General features: G+C 42.8%; 1 protein-coding gene across 1 annotated transcript in view; it reads left to right on the plus strand.

The window, feature by feature from the left end:
- BARX2 (BARX homeobox 2) overlaps positions 1-20,744 on the plus strand; it is a 45,110-nt gene extending 24,366 nt beyond the window's left edge. The window contains exons 2-4 of the mRNA XM_063139078.1: positions 12,476-12,773; positions 18,879-18,963; positions 20,252-20,744. Of these exons, the coding sequence (XP_062995148.1) occupies positions 12,476-12,773; positions 18,879-18,963; positions 20,252-20,500 (632 nt within the window). The 3' untranslated portion in view covers positions 20,501-20,744. The remainder of the gene's footprint in view (positions 1-12,475; positions 12,774-18,878; positions 18,964-20,251) is intronic.
- The last annotated feature ends 343 nt before the right edge of the window (positions 20,745-21,087 follow it).

A 21,087-nucleotide genomic window follows, 5' to 3' on the forward strand; every position in this document is an offset into this window, starting at 1 on the left:
CATAAACACAGTCATGAAAATTTCATTAGGACCAACATGAATCTACCCATATACTATGCTCATCATCTAAGGGAAGCTCTGACGATGGCAGAGAGAGAGAGAGAGAGAGAGAGAGAGAGTCTTCTTGGTGATAGACCCAAAAATGTGGAACACTTTCCCCATGCAGGTTGCCTGGCACCAACTTTGTCAACTTTTTTTGCACCAGGGCAGGATCTACACGACTGCTTTATAATGGTTTATAACAGTAGTGACAACTGGTTAGGCCCAGAACACACTCCAAATGCAGTTTTCAAACCATTTTCAAAGTGTTATATTCTGCTTGGTGTAGATCTGGGTTAAGGCTTCCCTTTGCTTCCAGGCATCTGATGTTGTATGATGAAATTTAAATGTTCGTTGTTTTATCAGGTCCAGGTATCTTATTGTCATTGTTCTTAAGCTGTTTTTAATTGTTTTTAAATTTTGTATGTTAAAGTTTTTATATTCTTATTTTGTTTTGTAGTTTTTGTGAATCGCACAGAGAAATAATAATAATAATAATAACAACAATAATAATAATAAAAACACACATTCCCCCTCTTCGAACAGGGTGAAATGAAAAGAAGAATGAGATTAAATTAGCGTTGAAGTAATTTTGGGAAAATTTAGGTGGACTTGAAAATGGTTGGTTCTTCCATCGCTACCATGAACAGTGAATCCTCTAATGGAATGGAGTTTGAATAGTGTATGATAAGCAGGGGCAGAACATTACTTCTGCAATTACAATGAGGGGCTAGCCCCAAGGTCTGTCTTTATTAAACTGTTTTGCGTTTCCAAAAGTTACAGGTCGTCCCATTTTGGCGAGCTAATTAGATACTATCAGCACATTTACCTTGAAAATACAAGTTGCAGTATAAAAAGTGCCGTCGTAAGTAACTGTGTTAATTATCCTCCTGATTAGTTTTTGCTGTAACCTCCAAAGGCCTTCAGGCATGGGAGCTTTAAGTGCAATCAAAGTTATTAATTACTATTATTATGCCCAAATTATGCTGCAATGTTGAGTTGATAGGCTGCTAATAAGGCTGAGCTCTGCTACCACTCATAGCAATGGAGCCAAGCCAAACAAGGTTTCCGAATAATGGGTCTCATGTGTTTTGAAGACTAGGGAGTGGAATAGAGGTTTGGTGAAAATGTACACAGAAAATGTACACAGAACCTCTGCCTCTCCCTGCTTGGTTAATTATCCCCCAAGCAATTTGAAAACAAAAAAGTGCACCCATCATTGTTAAGTGTAATTATAATAATTATCAGAGCCTACTTGGACTATTAAAGTTCTGTATATCGAGTTTTTCTCTAGATGAATTAATCAGCTCAGCATTTATAATGTACTTGGCTTTGGGGTCTTATTTAATTGACCAACACACCCCTGAAAATGTACAATACTGAGGAAGTGGATTTTTTTTCTTGTTATATACATTTCACAGTGTGTTATAGATAACAATTAAGAAAATTGGCCTATATGGTTCAAGAGGAAAACTGTTTCTAGATGAAACAGTATTACAGTGTGGTTCCTTTGACTGAGATGGCTGAGATCATGTATATGTATTGGGGCTATTGACTTTCTTTGTAATTAACTGATATGGTTGATATGGATTGGAATTATTGATTTCCAATATGGATATATGGATTGGAGTTATTGATTTCCTCTGCAATTTGGTGTGTATAAATGTGTGCGCCTTAATGGCTTATTTACATGTCTTCAAATTATTAGAAATTTTACTCTTTTCATACTATATAGGTTAATTGCAGTTCTGTAAGGTTTCTTGCACCTTATATGTTTTGTTGAATTCTAATTGGGAATCCTGTCTTTTTTGTTTTATTCAATTATCAAACAAATCATAGTTTGTTTTCTCAAACCTCAGGTTGCTTGTTTCCCCCCTCCTTCACGCGTTCTCTGCCTGTATCCCAAATGCCTTTGCAGTGGTGTAGTACTGGCATGTACAGCTGCTGATTTTTTTAAACCATTTGCCTGCTGAGTCTGTAGCCTGGCAAAACAAGCCATGGACAATTCATGGTTCTGGGTTCATATATAACAATAACCATTGGTTTAAACAATCCAGACTTCACAAACCAACAACAATTAATGGCTTCTCTTTCTGGGTTGTTCATGGTACTTTGGTTTGTTAGCATATCTGAGTTCATACATCATGACAACCCAGAATTAACAACCCATACCATGGGTTAGTGTTATGCGCATTTGTACACCACTCAACTTATCCAGGTGTAACTTGAAACCATCTCGTACTTTGCACAGCCAGTACTTTACACGTGCATCTTTGCTTTGTTTGCCATCTTATTTAATGTTGAATTCTGGGCAACTTGAAAGCTTGCATGGTATTTTGTGACATTTGAATTGGCTTATTAAATGAATTATCCAAATATGGATTAGTTTAATATTTATCGTATGGAATTTTTCTTGTAGCTAATATGGCTATCTTTGCTTTTTGAGTGAGTTGAACATTTCAAAAGGAACCCAACAGTGGCAGAGATTTTCTAGGAACTGGACCAGAAATGAAGGGTAGTTGGAGGGTAGGAAGTCCACATTTGAGAAGCATTGATGGGTTCTGCCAGGATACTTATTTTAATTATCAAATGCCCTGTTTTGGCTCCATATACTAGCAATCAGCAGTGAGGCCAAAGGAAGATCATTAAGAAACAAAAGGTATCAGTATGCACAGTAAGGGAACAACCTCCCCCCAACCCTCCTTCCCAGCCTAATGGAGACTGAGCATGCTCAGTAGCTTTGGAATGTTGAGTATCAATTGGAAAAGAAAAAGTAAAGAGGGGAATGTAACAGAAGACCCTGGAGAAGGAAGCCTGAGCAGAAGCTTTTAGGAGGTGAAGGATACAATGTTGCAATTTGTCATCATTTAATATACCTCCTCCAATTATCTTGTTATACCTTAGTGTCTAAGTCAGGGCAATGATAGAATGAATTCCACCCATCTCCATCGGAGATGCTATATTGATGTGGATTATGGGCGAGGAAATTCAGGATATGATGGTTATGTGAGCTGTAATACACGATATAGCCAGGGTGTGTATGTAATAAAACTCTCTATGTGGGTACTAATCCCCATAGCAAATATAACACGTCAACCATTTATCGTAATCTGCTCTTGGATCAAATCCATTAATGGGAACGATTAAATGATCTAAAGTCTAGATGTGGTCTTTGGAGGTCACCTCTGAATGAGGTCACCTCTGAATGAGGTCACCTCCAACGAATGATCCTGACTTCACAGGGAATCCTTGGATTCTGCCCTTGAATTCCCAGGTGGTAACAATACCAAGGGGAGCTTTTGCACAACTTCCTCTGGTTTGCCAGCTGCAACCATTTCTGAGTTGATCTGATCTGGTAACAGTTATCCATGCCTTGGTTACTTCATGGTGAGACTACTGCAATGTGCGGTGTATTGGGGGCTGCCCTTAAAGAGTGTCTGGAAGGTTTCATTGGTGCAAAATGCAGCAGCTTGGCTGCTCGCCATTGTGCAGTATCACAGTCATATCATGCCAATACTGAAAGATCTGCACTGAAAGTTCTCCAAATGTTTTCCAGCCCAATTCAATGTGTTGGTTTTAACCTTTAAAGCTCTAAATGGGCTTAGTGCCTGGCTATCTGAGGGACTGCCTATCCCGGTATGAACCTGCTTAGGTATGAACTATTCTTATCAGAATAGTTGTAAGCATCCAACTTTGGAGACTAACGGCTGTCCAGTGCAGGGTGGATGGAACACAGATGGGATCCTCTCCTCTGTGCTCCATCTGCCCTACAATTTTTGCTAGATTCTTGATTTCCAGCATCTAGACAAGGGGCTTCCAAGAGGGAGGGGGAGGCCACTCAGCACATAGGAAGCTGTGTAAAGGAGCTTTCATGATCTCCTCACCTTCCGCCCTGGGCATGGCCCCTTCTACCCTCTCTGTGCTACATTCCCAAGAGCGAAAAATAACCCAATGAAGAGAGAACAGCGCTGACTACTAGGGGGAGGAGAAGGGAGAGAGGGGTTCTGGGAACCAAGGCTGGAGAGCTGGCTCTGACCTCGGTTCCTAGAAACTAAAAATAAATAAATCCTATGGCCATTTACACAGTCTAGTGGCCATAGGATTGCTCCTTTCATTACTAACATCAGCAGGAGATGCCTTTTTGAAGGCACTCTTGCTTGCAGAGGCCCGTTTGTAATGGCCAAAGTGTTAGACTGGGAGCCAGGAGATCCCCTCTCAGCCACGGAAACCCACTGGGTGACTTTGGGCCAGTTACAGACTCTCAGCCCAACCTACCTCACAGGGTTGTTGTTGTGAAGTTAAAATGCGGAAGAGGAAGATTATGTATACTGCCTTGGGTTCCTTGGAGGAAAAAAGGCAGGATATAAATTATTATTATTATTATTATTATTATTATTATTATTATTATTATTGACACTGCCCCTGCATTTTCCAGGGCTTTGATGTCCATTTCCCAGAGCTTTGACCTCCAACTCTATTACAACTCAAGCTAGGAATAGAATAAGTTGTTTTTGGTTTCCCTTTTGTTTTGATGCCCCCAAGCCTGCAGATTTATAGACCTTCTGGTGTCACAGGTTCATGCGTTTTCTTGTCATATTTACCTTCCGCACTGCACAATGTTCTCAGCAAAGATCTCATTTCTGCCTCCGAGCAGAGCTGACGTGCCAACAAGGTGCTGATCCATAAATCTTCCCTTCCTTTTTCTTTTATTGATTCCAAAGCAGACTTAGCTGAGCTTTTTGCCTGGGAGGGAGAAATGTCCTGCCGTTTCTGGTGTTCAGACAGTGCAATTAATTAGCGCTTCCCTCATCATTTTTATACTCCGCGTCTCTGCTTTCCATTTGTTATAACATCTGCAGTGTACGTCCATGTTGAGCTAGAAGGAATGAGGAGCTGGAAAGCGTGGCAGCACAGAGAAAAGGGATTTGTTTGAAGATTTTAATCTTAATTAAAGCTTCTGAAATGTGATCTTGTAGGAGGCTGTATATATATTATGTCATGTCCAGTAGTATTGAGGAGTTTAATCAAAACCTCCTGAGAGATTTCCCATGAAGCTGACTGCTGGGAGATTCAGGACAGATAAAAGTACTTCTTTACACCGTGCATAGTTAATCTATGAAACTCACTATGACAAGATGTAGTGATGGCCACCATTTTGAATAGCTTTCAACGGGGGTTAGATAAATTCCTGAGGAGAAGGCTATCAATCGCTACTAGTCTTGATGACTATGTGCTTCCTCCAATATCAGAGGCAATAAGCCTATATACACCAGTTGCTGGGGAACATGGGTAGGAAGGTGCTGTTGCAACTGTGTCCTGCTTATTGGTTCCCAGTCAACTGCTGGTTGACCACTGTGTGAACAGAGTGCTGGACTAGATGGGTCCAAAGAGCTTCATCCCACGTACCCGTTTCCCTCGAATTATCCCCATAGTGTAAAGTTGTTGTTGTTGTTAGCTAAATCACAGCCCAGGTGGCAGCACTCCTAAGATCCTCTGCATACCTTCGGCTATTGGGCGGTATAAAAGCCCAATAGCTTTTATAAGAGCTTCGGCTATTGGGCGGTATAAAAATGTAATAAATAAATACCAGGAAAAGGGTTTAAGGGCAGGGGGAATGTAAAAAATCATTTTAAAAAATCAACAGATGACCCAATCTGATTCAAATCTGGTATGCTGAAAGCTCTCCTTAATACCTATTACTGTGCCGATGTTGATGTCTTTATCTTTAAAACTTACACAGATATAAGCATTTGTTTAATTTGCAGTTTAAAAATATCCAATCATCCTCCTGCGCCTCCAGTGGCCGCTCGAAGAACAACAAAAGATTTGCTCTTAGAGGGGTACAAAATAAGGTACTTCTTTTGGCTAAGAAGCACAATTAAAGCAAGGGGGAATCTACACAGCGTACTGAAGGCGCACGCAAGCGCCTTTAGTGCGCCTCGAAAACGTCTGTGTAGATCCTGCCTTCCGAGGCGGAGGCGGCGGAGGCTGGGGAACCGGCCACGTCCTTGCCGCCGCCGCCGCCTCCCCGCCAGCCTCCTGCTGCCGGGGTAAGAGCCATCTGAGCTCTCCGACTTGGGTGGCTGTTACCCCGGTAGCAGGAGGCCGGCGGGGAGGCGGCGGCGGCGGCAAGGACGCGGCCGGTTCCCCAGCCTCCTCCTCCTCCACCTCTTCCTGCGCCTCGGAAGGCAGGATCTACACAGGCATTTTCAGGGCGCACTAAAGGCGCTTGCGTGCGCCTTCAGTACGCCGTGTAGATTCCCTCCAGGATGCATTGGAGTCCTTCATAGTAAAAGCAGATTATAAGCTTGAAAACTTTGGAGTCCTTTGCACCCAGTTTGCAGTGATTGCACGGTATAACGCTGGTGTGATGAAGCTCATAGACTGATCTAGGATGGTTCTTCTTATGTTCTCCCTTCTGACAGACATTTGGCTCACTTGGATCATCTTCTGTGGTTTTAATTTGTGGCTGCTTTATTTAGTGATATTTATATTGTGCTGTTAATTAGTGTATTCTTTATTCTGAAATTGTGAATTGCTTTGAACTTTGACAGCTCAGCCGGTAGAACAGAGATCTGAAGAAATGTTAATGTAGTCTTCCCAAGTTCCCCAGCAACTGGTTTACATAGTGCCTCTAATACTGCAGGTAGCAGCGCTACTAAAATGATCAATGGGCTGGAGCACCTCCCCTATGAGGAAAGGTTACAACATCTGGGACTATTTAGCTTTTAGAGAAAAGGTGCTACAAATTATGCATGGTGTGGAGAAATGGGACAGGGAGACTTTTTTTCTCCCTCTCTCATAATCTCATGAAGCTGACTGGTGGGAGATCCAGGACTGATAAAAGGAAATACTTCTTCACACAGCACATCATTGATGCATCCATACCACTACAGAGCGCCCAAAGGGTCAAGTTCAGCTTGTTTGCAAGTAAACGAAATTAGACCCTTTGGGCATTTCATAATACAATGGATGCCATTTTTTCTCTGGTGTTTTTTTTTTTTAAGTTAAAAATATTCAGGGTGCCCCCTGGCCTGCATAAGGGTGGACTGGGGGGCAAAAGTGGTCCCTGGACATCCCAAAGTTGCTCACCCTTGGCTTAAGTGGAGGATGACTTTGAAGCAAGAGCAGCTGAAGTCATGATCACCATTGTCCGAGTGTCTGAAAACATACAATCCATACACTGAATGGCAGATTCTTATCAGCAGCAAGAACAGTACATTGATAGAAGTTCACTGAGAAGGATTCCCTTCGCTACTTTTCAGACCTCGAACAAGCCTCAACAGCACTAACTAGGCAGAGCTGTGTTATGCCTATTTTAAATTGCTCGTCAATATTAATTTTTTTTTATTGTTGTTGCTTCAATTCCAGCAAAAATGGGTCTGTCTAGAATTTAAGAGTGTGTTTTGGAATTGATGTCTGGATCCAGCCTTCAAGGGCATTTAGACCTCAGAAAATGAGCAGAACCTGATGAGTGCAAATGCAACTCTGACGATTAGAATCCTGGATATTTCTAAAGCAAAGAAGAAGGGACCAATCTTTTAAAATAAGGGGGGAAAGGCTATAATCAATATGGTTAATATCATCTACTAAGTAACTGCTATTTACAGAGTTGGTCAACCAGCCTCAAAAAGGATATAGAGACAGACGAATGAAGCAAAGGGAATGTAAATGATCACAGGAATGATGAGATGTTTAAAACATATCTTAGATCCAGGAGTTGGGTCCAGGAAAAGCCTCCCATGACTTGAAGGTCCCCTCTTGCCAGCAGAAGGCTTTTGATCCAATGGAGTTGTTCTGCTGGCTGAAGGGGGGAGCACACGATCTTTGCTGATTCCCCCCTGGATTCCCCTACATCCCTCCAGGGGGGAATCCTCCAAAATAGAGGGGGATAGGTGGCTGGGAGGCTGCAGAAGAGAAAGGGATTGCAAATCACTAGCAGGGTGGTTCTGAGTGGAGATCCCATGTTGAGGGGTTGCAATCATGCGAACCAAGCCACTGACTGAATAAAAACATTGGCTCCTACTCATTGCTTTTAATCTTAGAGGCAAGCAGGAGATCAGCAATAGAAAATAAAAGAATCTACATTTTTACACACTAAATAACTTAACCCATGGCATTTCTTGCCATGGCATGAACAATAACATCAGCAACATAAAAACAGTAGCAGCTTATTTGCATATTGGTCACAATAGTAGCCAAAAAAACCATAAGCTGCTAGATAGCTCAGATCTAAAGTGTTGCAAATAGACCTTGAGCCACTTTAGATCTGAGCTATCTGACAGCTTGGGTTTGTCAAAACTTTTTAATTAACCCACATTCAAGGAAGAGGATCATGTATGGAAATGCTATTATACCCATAATATAGTGTTAAAGCTTAGCAATGGTTTGATTTCACCACACATTTAGGAATTTGGTGACTATCAATGCAAATATATTAATCTCTCTCCTGATTTTCATGTACTGACTTTTGTGAGTGTAGTGAGGAGTTCATGGAACAGAGGCAGGAGCCATAATCTCATCCTTTCATGGTCTAAACACTGGCAACAGTGCAGGTTCTGTCTAAACTCTCTCTGTCCCACGTATACAATTATAACATGCTGATCCCATTAAGTTTTGGTATTTCCTAATGGCATGATGAATGCTTCACCATTCCTGTTTCCTTGAGTTGTTCTGGCTCTCCTATATTATATTAGAGCCCTTCATGCCTGCTGCTCCCCTGCACCCCACCCAAGGAGGAAAACAAATACTGTATTAACCCCGATTGCTCTTGATACAGAATATCCTTTGCTCAGCATCTTGGAAGGCGGTCCCTTGTAAAAACGCTTCCCTCCAAAGGTTTCAATCATCAAAACCTCCTCAGTGTTTTCTGAGCTTTGCTGATTTATTGCATTTTAACTGTTTTTGTGGTTTCTTTGGTGCCTTGCTTGAAAGATACAGGAGGTATCAGGTAGCAGGTTTGTTGGTGCCTCTGTGTATACGCACACAAGGGATGCTTGAGGGCTTTATTCGGTCCACATCTTTAAGCAAACCAATATGATTCATTCTGCCCTGTCTAACACATGGATCAGTACACAGTTATTCTTCGGTTTCCTCACCTCTCTGAATTTAAGCTAAAAAAGTAACCGAATGCAATGCAAATGCATGCGGTTAGGATAAAATGTGCACAAAAATGCGTTTTTTCAGATGAAATGCACACAAATGTGTACGTTGTGAAAAATGCATACAAAAGAACACGAACGTAATTGTTTGAAAAAAGGACAAACTGATGTGGAAATAGGAGGGAACGGTCTTATGAATGAATAAATGTGAAATTGACGTGGACTAGAAAAAGACAAATCCATCCAAACCCTAACATGCACACAGCCACAGGCACAAACAGAGCGAAAGGCACACAAAGAGAACACTACAACTGTAGGCTTTTCTCTGCCCCTTTACATTGTATTCCTGTTGTTGCTGCAGCTGCTGTATTCCTTGCTCTCACTGCTCATACACTTGGAGAACAGGAAGCAACAGCAAAAAGGAGGCATCAGTAGTGGGCAACTGCCTGGTTTATGAGCCTTGGCAGGAGACCATTCATTTTCATCTTTCACGCCACTCTGGATGCTGGCTGGACATCAAGAAAAACTTCCTGACTGTTAGAGCAGTATGACAATGGAACCAGTTACCTAGAGAGGTTGTGGGCTCTCCCACACTAGAGGCCTTCAAGAGGCAGCTGGACAACCATCAGTCAGGGATGCTTTAGGGTGGATTCCTGCATTGAGCAGGGGGTTGGACTCGATAGCCTTAGAGGCCCCTTCCAACTCTACTGTTCTATGATTCCAACATTTTCCTAACAGGTGAAGTTATAGCAATAAAGCAGTGGCAGTGGTTTACCAAGGACAGGTATCTGAAGGCAGGCATTATGGAACCTATGTGCAAAGTCATTGAGTATTCTCTTCCAAGATGCTGTAATGCAAATACAAGTTTTATATATCTCAAACTGAAACAAACTTAGGGAGAAAACCAATTCTGCTAATTTGAAAATGGCTTGCAAAAACACACACCTTGGTGTGTATATTTTCCCAATCCAAACTCTTCCCACCCACCCCCGTCCGGACTTATCAATGTTTCCAATAATTGGTGTTGCTAGATTTTGGGAGTTTCCAGGTGACACCCATCCCCAAAAGAAGAAGAAATACACAAGCATTGTATTTGGCAACATAATATTCTGATCTTCAAATTTGATGCTAAGATTTATGATTTTTGTTTGTTTGCTAACATATCTCAAAAAGAAAATATTCACAAGTTCCAAATGTGCAGTGCAGAGTCAGTGTGGTGTTGGGTTAGAGTGTTGGACTGGGAGTCGGGAGATCTGGGTTCTAGTCCCCACTCGGCCATGGAAACCCACTGGGTGCCTTTGGGCCAGTCACAGACTCTCAGCCCAACCCACCTCACAGGGTTGTTGTTGTGAGGATAAAGTGGAGAGGAGGAGGAGAATTATGTACGCTGTCTTGGGTTCCTTGCAGGAAAAAAGGCAGGATATAAATGCAATAATAAATACATAAATAAATCCTGGCACATTTACTCAGAAATATGTCCTACAATGGTGGCAAAATTTGAGCTCAGTGGAATGGTTTTAATTTTGCTGCAAGCAACTTTTCCCCCCTTTTGTTTACTTTATTCACTGTAATTAATCGATTTTAATACTGGGCATTTTAAATAGGAAGGCAAGGTACAACGACTTTGTATAAATAAATAAAATGAATACATCAGACCTGGTGTTAAGGGAGGGCCTTTAGCTGAGCGATAGAGTATGTGCTCTTCATTCATAAATTCGCCAGATTCAGACCCTCACATCTCCAGTTATGAGGATCAGAACTCGGAAAGATTTTGACTGAAATTAAGGAGGCATTGTGTACTGCAGCAGTGGGTAACAAGGGCTGTGTGTTGCCCACCCTTGTCATAGGGAGCCACTGTCAGCCAGAGTCAAACTTATTGGGCTAGATAGACCACTTTTCTGCTTCAGTGACATGAATTCTGACATGTTGATGTGTGCAAAAGTAAATTTCTGTGCAATATATTGTTGATCGATGCATGTCCCAACAGATCAACCATTGCTTTGTTTCATTTTTTTAAAAAAATGAGATGTAACAGTCCTCAAACCTGACAGAACAGAAGTCGCACCCTCTGACCCGGTAACCCATTGCCAAAAACCGAACTGGGACTGGCCAATAAACAACCATTACTGGCTGCTTTGTGTCAGCTGTGGAGGTTGGATCAGGTCCTAGGGCTGCGCAAGGGCCTCTTGTTCCTGTGCATTGTACACACGCATAGCAAACATGTTCTGTACCCCCAGGGCTTTATAGTTTAAGGACTTGAAAGGACTCTTTAAGGACTTGAAAGGTTGTCATACAGAGGAGGACCAGAATCTCTTCTCGCTCATCCCAGAGTGCAGAACACGGAATAACAGGCTCAAGTGACAGGAAGCCAGATTTCGGCTGGACATCAGGAAAAACTTCCTGACTGTTAGAGCAGTATGACAATGGAACCAGTTACCTAGGGAAGTTGTGGGCTCTCCCATACTAGAGGCCTTCAAGAGGCAGCTGGACAACCATCTGTCAGGGATGCTTTAGGGTGGATTCCTGCATTGAGCAGGGGGTTGGACTCGATGGCCTTGTAGGCCCCTTCCAATTCTACTATTCTATGATTCTATGATTCTAGTGCAAATTAACAAAGAAATGAAGGTGAAAATCTGAGTAAGTGATGTGCCCAAGGGTATCCAGCTGCAAAGGGGCAGATCATAGAACGTATGTTTAGGCCATTAACTCAGTGTGCCACCTTTCTGTTGCCATTAGAGAAGGGCTGTGGCTGAACAGTAGAGCACATGCTTTGCATGCAGAAGGTCTCAGGTTCAATTCCCAGCATCTCTAGGTAGAGTGGGAATAGAATCCTGTTGAAACCCTGGAGAGATATTGTCAGTCAATATCTAGAATATTGGGCTAGGGTGACCATATGAAAAGGAGGACAGGGCTCCTGTATCTTTAGCAATTGTATTGAAAAGGGAATTTCAGCAGAAGTAATTTGTATGCATGCAGCACCTGGTGAAATTCCCTCTCCATCACAGCAGTTAAAGCTGCAGGAGCCCTGCTCTCTTTTGTATCTGCTCACTCTCGTATAGCTCCTGCAGCTTTAATCGTTGTGATGAAGAGGGAATTTCACCAGGTGTTGCATTTCTACAATTGACACCTGCTGAAATTCCCTTTTCTATGCAACTGTTAAAGACATAGGAGTTGTGTCCTCCTTTTCATATGGTCACCCTAGGCTAGATGGTCCGAAGGTTTGCAGCTTTCTATGTTCCATTGAATCAAGGTTTCGAACCTTAACTATGAAACATCTGGCAAAGCTGTTTATCAAGTGGGGTAATTGCTTTCCTTCTCTGATTCTTGTTTCGCAGGCTCCCCTTCTCTGAGGGCCTATCCGCTCATCTCTGTCATCACCAGGCAGCCCTCTGCAGTCTCCCACTTCATCCCCACCGCAAGCACCTCTCGGGTTCTCTCACCACACACACCCTCGGGAAGCACCTGTTCAGAGACGCAGGCCAGCGAAACCCACGGGAGCAGCGAATCGGAGACGGAGCAGCCCACCCCTCGCTTGAAAAAGCCTCGCCGCAGCCGGACCATCTTCACAGAACTGCAGCTTATGGGGCTGGAGAAGAAATTCCAAAAGCAGAAATACCTATCCACGCCAGACAGGTTAGTTGAGGAGATGTGGATGGTAAGGCCTGCCCAACTGGTTTGAGGGGATGGCCAAGGAAGCCCCTTGAGGGGGATGAAGAAGGGCAACATGGCACAGGATGGCAGGTCTCCGTAGGGTGGCCATGTCTCCTCTTTTACAGAGGGCTATCCTCTCTTTGAAGAGCCGTAGTGTCTTAAGATAAAGAACCTTAAAGAACTGTTACTCAAGTTAGCTCCTGGGCAGCAGGCAGGCTCACAACTCTCCTGGTTAAAGTCTTCCACACTATGGTGAGATGTACTGTATTTCTATTTAAATTATAAGAATTGTTTCTAAATTTGCATAAATACATACAAATTAGCACATGCACATTTTACGCAAATCACCGCATGGGAATGGTAGTCCAAGCTTTGAATACGGACGCCTTCTTATAATGCAATAACTGTATTTCCAGAAGGTCTCACTGCATTTTTAACTACCACTAACCTTGCTGTTACTGTATGCTTTGGAAGAGTGGATCGGAAGATCAATGAGTGTGTAAGACCCCCTTCAAAATGGTTCCCTTTGCTAAAACAACAGCAAACAAGCCCCGCCTTTATACTTTCGTATTCTGCAGTAGTAAAATTTACCAGCATGAATGTTTCATGATTATCCATCAAAATGTCCACAAATACCTCCATTATTATTATTATTTTGGTATGAAAACCAACTTACCTATTATCCCTGCCCGCATACACCCATACAGACAGTGAGGTTTGGTGAACAACCAGCAGTGAACAAGTAAAATGGAAGAGATATGTCTTTTTATTATTATTATCCTGCTTAGAACTTTAAAACTTTGGTTTGTTTGTTTTAAAAAACACACACACAACCATATTTTCTGCAGTTACGATTTCAAAACAATCTATTAAAAAAATCCCGTTTCATCTTTCCAGCTTGCATGACTTTCCAGAGGGTAGCTGTGTGAGTCCATTGCAGCAAAAACAACAACGCGTCATTTTACAGGCTGCCAGACTCTTTGTTGTTCTAGCTTGTATAGAAGATATAATTAATTTAAGTCCGTATGTCAGTAAGAAACACCTATTTGCATATGAATAACGGCAAAAACAATTTCAGTGTTTCGTGCACTGGAGAAAAGGATAAGCAAACAGATGCTCGCCCACGAAATAGTTTCTTAGATCTTCTAAGAGCAGCCAATGCTTTGACCTCATCATGTCATCATTTGTCAAATGGACTCCCCACCCCCTCCTTGTGGGATTTAGGCCAGGACAAAAGTGTTCCTTGAGCTGGGATGGGTGGGCGCAATCTCCCCCCAGGCGCAAGCGAACCGTTGCTTGTTATGTTCCTCACAGCTGTTCAGGTGCTGAGAGTACCGTGATGGCTTCTTAGCATGTGAAGATGAGTTTGCCCTCCGTGGAGTGCTCAGCCACGTGATCAGATCGGATTTCAAAGCTCCCTTGCCTTAGAATCAAAGGCGACATGAATAGATCATGTCAGTGGAAAATACATACCAGGCCATGGGAGTGCTTGATACATATGTGAATGCCAGCATGGATTGATGTGCAGTGATACTTAGGAGGAAGAGAGATAAACTTGTTTTCTTCCTCATACCCTTTGAAAGGGTGACCTATATATTTCCACTGGCTGGTATGGAGATGGAATCGATGCTGGCTGTGAGTCAGTGGGGAAGGAAACCAGTTGTTTGATTTCACAGCTCAGGAAAAAAAAGTCTAATGGCTAAAGTAGAGACGACACCACTCACCTAGGCCTTAGCTACCTTATAAACCAGGACAGAGGAGGGAAGATCTCGTGTTGTGTTTAATGTGAGATCCCTCCTCTGTTTACACATGAAGCGCAACGACCTCAGGAAAAGAGGCGTCGCGCCCGCCATTTTTTATTTTTTAAAGGAGAAGCAGCGCGCTGAAGGTAAGTGGTTTTTTTTAAAAAAAAATAATTTAGTTTCCCCACTCCCCTAACCCTAACCCAGATGGGTGCAGTGTGGCTCCCGGCTCCACAAGGAGCCAGGTCAAACCGCGGCATTGGGCCACATGTTCAGCAGTCTCGGGCTCAGCCTGGGACCGTGGAAAAAGCGGGCCCAAAAGGGAGGGCTCTATCCCGGGGCAAGGGAGGGATGATCCCTCCCTGATCCCGGGATCCCTTGTGCATCATGTGGACACACAGGGATGATCCCAGGGTTCGCCCCATGATAAAGCCTGGTCTAGCTAAGGCCATAGTTAGCAATGGCATGAATGTCTTTTAAAATGTAAATGGCAGGCGTGGAGACCCCAATCTTGATCACACAATCCTTGTGTAATGGGTACGGGGGCTTTAATGCTTTCCCCCATGACTTTGGTGGTGGGAGAGCTCCCATTGGAGCATAATGGAGTATTTCAACTAGATTAAAAGCAGAAGTCAATGCTTCCAATCCCTTTTTTTCCATGGTCGGTCTTACCATTAGGCAAGGTGAGGTGCCAACTCTGGCAGCAGATGCTTAGGGAGCAGCAGTGAGGTGATGGAAGACAGACCTATGGGTGCCATGTGAGTTATGGGAATTGCAGTCCACTGCAACTGGACAGCACCAGATTTGGGAAAGCTAGCTTAGTGTTACGTGTTCCATTCTATACTTAAGATTTATTTATTCAATTTATATCCTGCCTATGCAGAATATCTTAGAATATGCAGAGTTTTCCACTCTCTAGTTCCCAGCTTTGGTTAGACCCTGGTTGTAGAATACAGGCTAAATACTTGCCTCGCATCCCAGAGGCTCCAGATCCAAGATCTGCTATGGACTCAAGTCCTGGTATAAAGCTTGCTGTGTATTGGATTGTCATATACATCAAGGGGAGCTTTCTGTTAATTTAGCCTGCAGTTATTAATAAAACCAGACCTTCACCATTCCCCCCTTGTTTCACTCTCTACCCTCCTTTTGTTTTGTGTTCTGCAAAACTTAGATCTTCCTTCTCATAGACTTTTGCCAAAGCATGGGGACATGGTGGTTCCATTTCTAGTGTTTGGCACTGACCATTGGGACGAGATACTCACCAGGGCTCCCAAACACATTTGGATGCTTCATGCTGTCAGCTTCCCAGATGCTTGTCATGCCAATCAGCATGTAGGAATTCTGCATCCTTTTAGCAAAGGGGCCATATAATCATGATGGTCCAAGCATTTGGGTAGCTAATGTTGCACTAATGTGACCGGCTGGGTGGCACCAGCAATCATGCGCTTGGGTTGCTACTGCATGAGTTTTCTGGCATTAATATTCCTCGGCATTGTACGTGACTGAGCCTGACAAGCACTGCTTTAGCATCTTTTTGCCCTTCTGTTTGTTGCTTTGGTTTCCTAGGCAGCCCTCGTTGTTTCTAACAGGAATAGCAAGAAGGGTTACAGGTAATCAAGCTGCGATGAGGCACGTGCTAGCTGATGCAAGAAAACCAAGCAGACACGTTTCCCGTGTGAACCTTGGTAATGTCTTGGCACTGGCTAACTCTGGGTGCAGTTATCATGACTTCTTTTCCTGGTTTGAAATGGAAAGCCTGCAATCTCTCAAGACTTCAATTCTCCTCCTTGGAGTTAGTGCTGCAGTTTAATATGGCCTTCTGGCATCCCACCAGTGCTTTCTCCAGTGCTTTCTGGGCAATGGTCACATTTTTTGGGGATTCCCTGCACAAGCACATCATATTTGTAGACCTCAATGCCACAAGGGGCAGCAATAGTAGGGTGGCCATTCATGAACGGCCAAAAAAGAATAAGGGGGAAAAAAATCTGTAAAATTTGCATATGCTAATTTGTACGTATAGATGCAAATTTAGAAAAACTTATTATAATTTAAACAGACATTATTTAAATAGAAATGCAGTGCATCTCACCATAATGGAGAAGGTTGATTAGGAGACCTCTGTACTTTCCTGTTTAGTCTGATTTTCCAGTGCTAACTGTTGATGGACAACAGTTCTAAAGGTTCTTCACCATTAAAGTGATGGCAGACAGGAGAGTTATTCAAACAGAGGACACCTTCAAACAGAGGAGGTGGGAGTCCCCTGGCAGCTCTTCAAATACTATCTTCTGTAAAAGAGGACACTTGACCACTCTGGGTGACAACCACTAGCTTAGTTGGATTTAAAGGGGGATTAGACATATTTGTGGTGCAGGAGAGGTCTACGGATAGCTGTTAAGCTTTTGTAGGATGCCTCAAATGTAGGAGCTCTCCCCAGGTGGATAACTGCTTCTCATGAATGCCCACTGTTTGGTGAGTTTCATCTAAGGTGACTCTTATTTCATTCCATTCTTTACCAATGGGCCTCTGAATCAAAGGCCTGGCAGCATAAAAACAATACTTGGTTTTGGGGGAAACCCTCCCCTATCTCTCGAACAATTCTGGGGTTGAAAATGTACCCTTTCGGATAGGCTTTTGCTGTTTAAAATGTGCACTTTCTGATGGACCTAAGTATGAAGGCTTGGTTTTGTGCACCTCTTTGAAATGTCTTTCATAGAAGCATTTAATAAATATTGTTAAATAAATAAAGTTAATTTCACCATGATGCCCAGCTTCCATAACAAGCTGAGCACTGCATTTTTTTAATTTATTGTTTTATATCGAGCCTTTATCCTAGCAAATGATTTGATAAATGATTCAAAGATAACATTTTACCTGTGTGGATGTATTTGATATGGTGTCTAACATAGGGAACAAACCTTTTTTTACTTCAAGCTAGGGTGACCCTATGAAAAGGAGGACAGGGCTCCTGTATCTGTAATAGTTGCATAGAAAAGGAAATTTCAGCAGGTGTCATTTATATATATGGAGAACCTGGTGAAATTCCCTCTTCATCACAGCAGTTAAAGCTGCAGGAGCTAGAGTGACCAGATTTAAAAGAGGGCAGGGCACCTGCAGCTTTAAATGTTGTGATGAAGAGGAAATTTCACCAGGTTCCCCATATATACAAATGGCACCTGCTGAAATTTCCTTTTCAATACAACTGTTAAAGATAGGGTCACCCTACTTTAAGCTGTAATTTCTAGAAATGTGCTAGAAACTTCGCTTGAAAGAGCTGATAGAGGAATTCTTTCCCCAGTTCCTGCCAACTAGAATTCTCTTAAAGGTGCACACATTGCTGATTGCCATTTTCCCCATAAATATAATGGGGGATCCAGGCTCTCCTTCGCAGGGTGTGTTGCCTTAAGAGTGTTATTGCTAATGTAACAAAAAATCTTAACATTCATTTTCAACATGCATAATACAAAGTGTGACACAACCACAGACCCGTACAAACTATGCAGCCCAAACCTATTGCATCTTTACTCATATGTAAGTCCCTTGCGCAGGATGGAAGCCTTTAAAAACCCAATTAACAGCATGGTCTTATGCATGCTGGCTCAGACAGAAATCCCACCGAGATCAATGGGACTTTCTTCCAAATAAGTATGCATTGGATTGGTGCCTTAATTGGTCCTGCTAAAGCTGGCCTGGTGATGTTCTTAAACTTAAGAATCAGTTAATTTAGGGTGACCATATGAAAAGGAGGACAGGGCTCCCGTATCTTTAACAGTTGTATTGAAAAGGGAATTTCAGCAGGTGTCATTTGTATATATGGGGAACCTGTTAAAATTTCCTATTCATCACAACAGTTAAAACTGCAGGTGCCCTGCCCTCTTTTAAATCTGGTCACTCTAGTATAGCTCCTGCAGCTTTAACTGTTGTGAGAAAGACAGAATTTCATCAGGTTCTCCATATATACAAATGACACCTGCTGAAATTCCCTTTTCTATGCAACTGTTAAAGATACAGGAGCCCTGTCCTCTTTTTCATATGGTCACCCTAGTTAATTCCACCAAAGAGGAAGCAAAATATTCCTCTAACTTTCCTCTGTGTGTGTGTGTGTGTGTGTGTGTTTGTCTTTTTGTGGACATTGTGCAGTTTGCCAGTCACAGATTTTTATCTTTTCTCTGAAAGGAACAGAAAATGGCAATTACAAGAAGCTGGTATTTTGGCTTTCTTTGATTTTCCCGTCCAGTGTAGGAACAATTTGTTCACTTTCAGGAGGATGCGATATAATCAGATCTTGGCAGTGGACTGTGTGTCTTGCCTTCCTGCCTGCCATTAAATCAGATCTCTTGTTTTCTAGGCTAGATCTTGCCCAGTCACTGGGCTTAACTCAGCTCCAGGTGAAGACTTGGTACCAGAATCGCAGGATGAAATGGAAGAAAATGGTAAGGGCCGTGATCATTGGGCTCACCAGGTTGGATCCAGACTTATCCAAGCTTATAGTAAACTCATTGAATTGGATCTGTGCTCAGCATGAGAAAGTCTGGATCCAACTCATAGGCCTGGTTCAGAAGACACTTTAAACCACGGCTAGTGTCTTCTGAACCAGGCCTTTTAACCATGGTTAAATGGCTTTAACCATGGATAAAGACATTGTTTAAAGTGTCTTCTGAACCAGACCTCTAAGTACAAAAACTCATGAATGAAAAAGGAATAGCTTTAATCCAGGGCCAGAGCATTATTAAGCCAATGCAGTTAATACAGCTTGATCTATGTTTCATTTTTGATCAGGTCTCTTTTTACAGTTACAGTCTTCCTGGCATAATGATTGCCAGCCCTTTTGAAGTTTGTGTCACCAGTCAAGCCCAAAGGATGAGGCAGTGCGACTCCTGCCCACACAGCAATAATTAAGCATCCGTGCCTTGTGCATTGATGTCATTATGTCTTTGAGTAGAGATGTACATCTACGTTTCACAGTTTATCAGGTGCCTTCATTCCGTCTTCCACTCATTGACAGAATCGGGAGGTTTCCTATTTGCTGAATTTGCACAAATTCACATTTGCTCAAATTCGCATTGGTGAGAATGTGAAAATAGGACATAGGATTGCTCCTGCCACACTTAAAACTTTAAAAAATATAAAAACGTTGCCCACAGCAGAAAGAAGAGCAGATGAAAAGAATGCAAAGTTACTACATTTTAAAAACCACGAAAAGCAAACGGTCTTTAATGGCCTGCCTAAAACGGAACAAAAATGTGTATGTTAGAGAAAATTACATGCAAAAGGAAGTATATATGTGGCAAAACCATATACAAAAATTCAATGTATATTAAGAAAAATGTGCATGAAAATAAGCATGAATTAGATGTTAAAATACTGAGAAAATAAAAAAGGTCTTCAGCAGGCAATGGAAGGAATACAGTGTAGGTGCCAGGTGAACCTCTCTGGGATGCTCATTCCACAGCCGGGGTGCCATAGCAGAGAAGGCCCTCCTCCTGGTAGCCACCTGCTTCACTTCCTTTGGCAGGGGCTCATGGAGAAGGACCCCTGTGGATGATCTTAAGGTCTGGGCAGGTACACATGGGAGGAGGTGTTCCTTCAAATAACCTGGCCTCAAGCTGTTTAGGGCTTTGAATGTTAGTACCAGCACTTTGAATCGGGCCCGGACCTGGACTGGCAGCCAATTACAGAATTTCAAAACAGAGCTAAACGCTAAATGTCTTTTCACTCTAGGTCCTGAAAGGTGGACAGGAAGCTCCCACAAAGCCCAAAGGCCGCCCCAAGAAAAACTCCATCCCCACCTCTGAAGAGATAGAAGCAGAAGAGAAGATGAACAGCCAGACTCAGAAACTAGCACTGGAGGAAGGCCAGGCCACGGAAGAGTGCGAGTTGACCAAGGAGCAATTGGAGACCTCGTCAGAGACAGAAGAATGTCCTAAAGACACAGCAGAAAGCGCCCCAGGGGAGACCATATCAAGTTAAGAATATGCGAAAGAGAGAGAACCTCCCCCCTCCTCAAAAAGACAATGTATAAACTGGATTCGCTTGCACTTTGTGCCTTAAGAAATCGACTCATGCGGTAGGTCACTGCAGGCTAAGGAGACCCAATATAAACTATGACCCGGTGTAAACAGTTTCATCCGTTCCAATTTCATATGTACACCTTCTCCACTGCTATGCTGGGAACTGACTTCCCCTCCATGCTTAGAAATCGGAGACTCTGGAGATGCACGTGGAGCTCCGCTTCCCACAGTGCTGTGAGGAAGAGTGACCGGACCGTGCTGGAAAGATCGGTTTCATTATCTTGCCATTATGATTATATTTTACTGAGCTTTGAAACAGGTTCAGAGCAGCCACTGCCAGGGAAAAGCATCTCCCCACCGGCATAGTTTTCTTCTGTAACCAGTGCTTAGTTGGGTATGGGTCAAAGCAAAGCATTTTTAATGGGCTGTTCAAAAAAGTGAAATGTTGGTGTCGTACCATTAAAAAGAACAGAGCGCTGTGTTTGGGGGTGGGGGAAAGCATGGAGCAGATTTTAGACTTCCTTGCAAAACTAGAATTGCTTTCGG

This window comes from Elgaria multicarinata, chromosome 12 (assembly GCF_023053635.1).
Source record: "Elgaria multicarinata webbii isolate HBS135686 ecotype San Diego chromosome 12, rElgMul1.1.pri, whole genome shotgun sequence".
NCBI classification, from domain to species: Eukaryota; Metazoa; Chordata; class Lepidosauria; order Squamata; family Anguidae; genus Elgaria; species Elgaria multicarinata.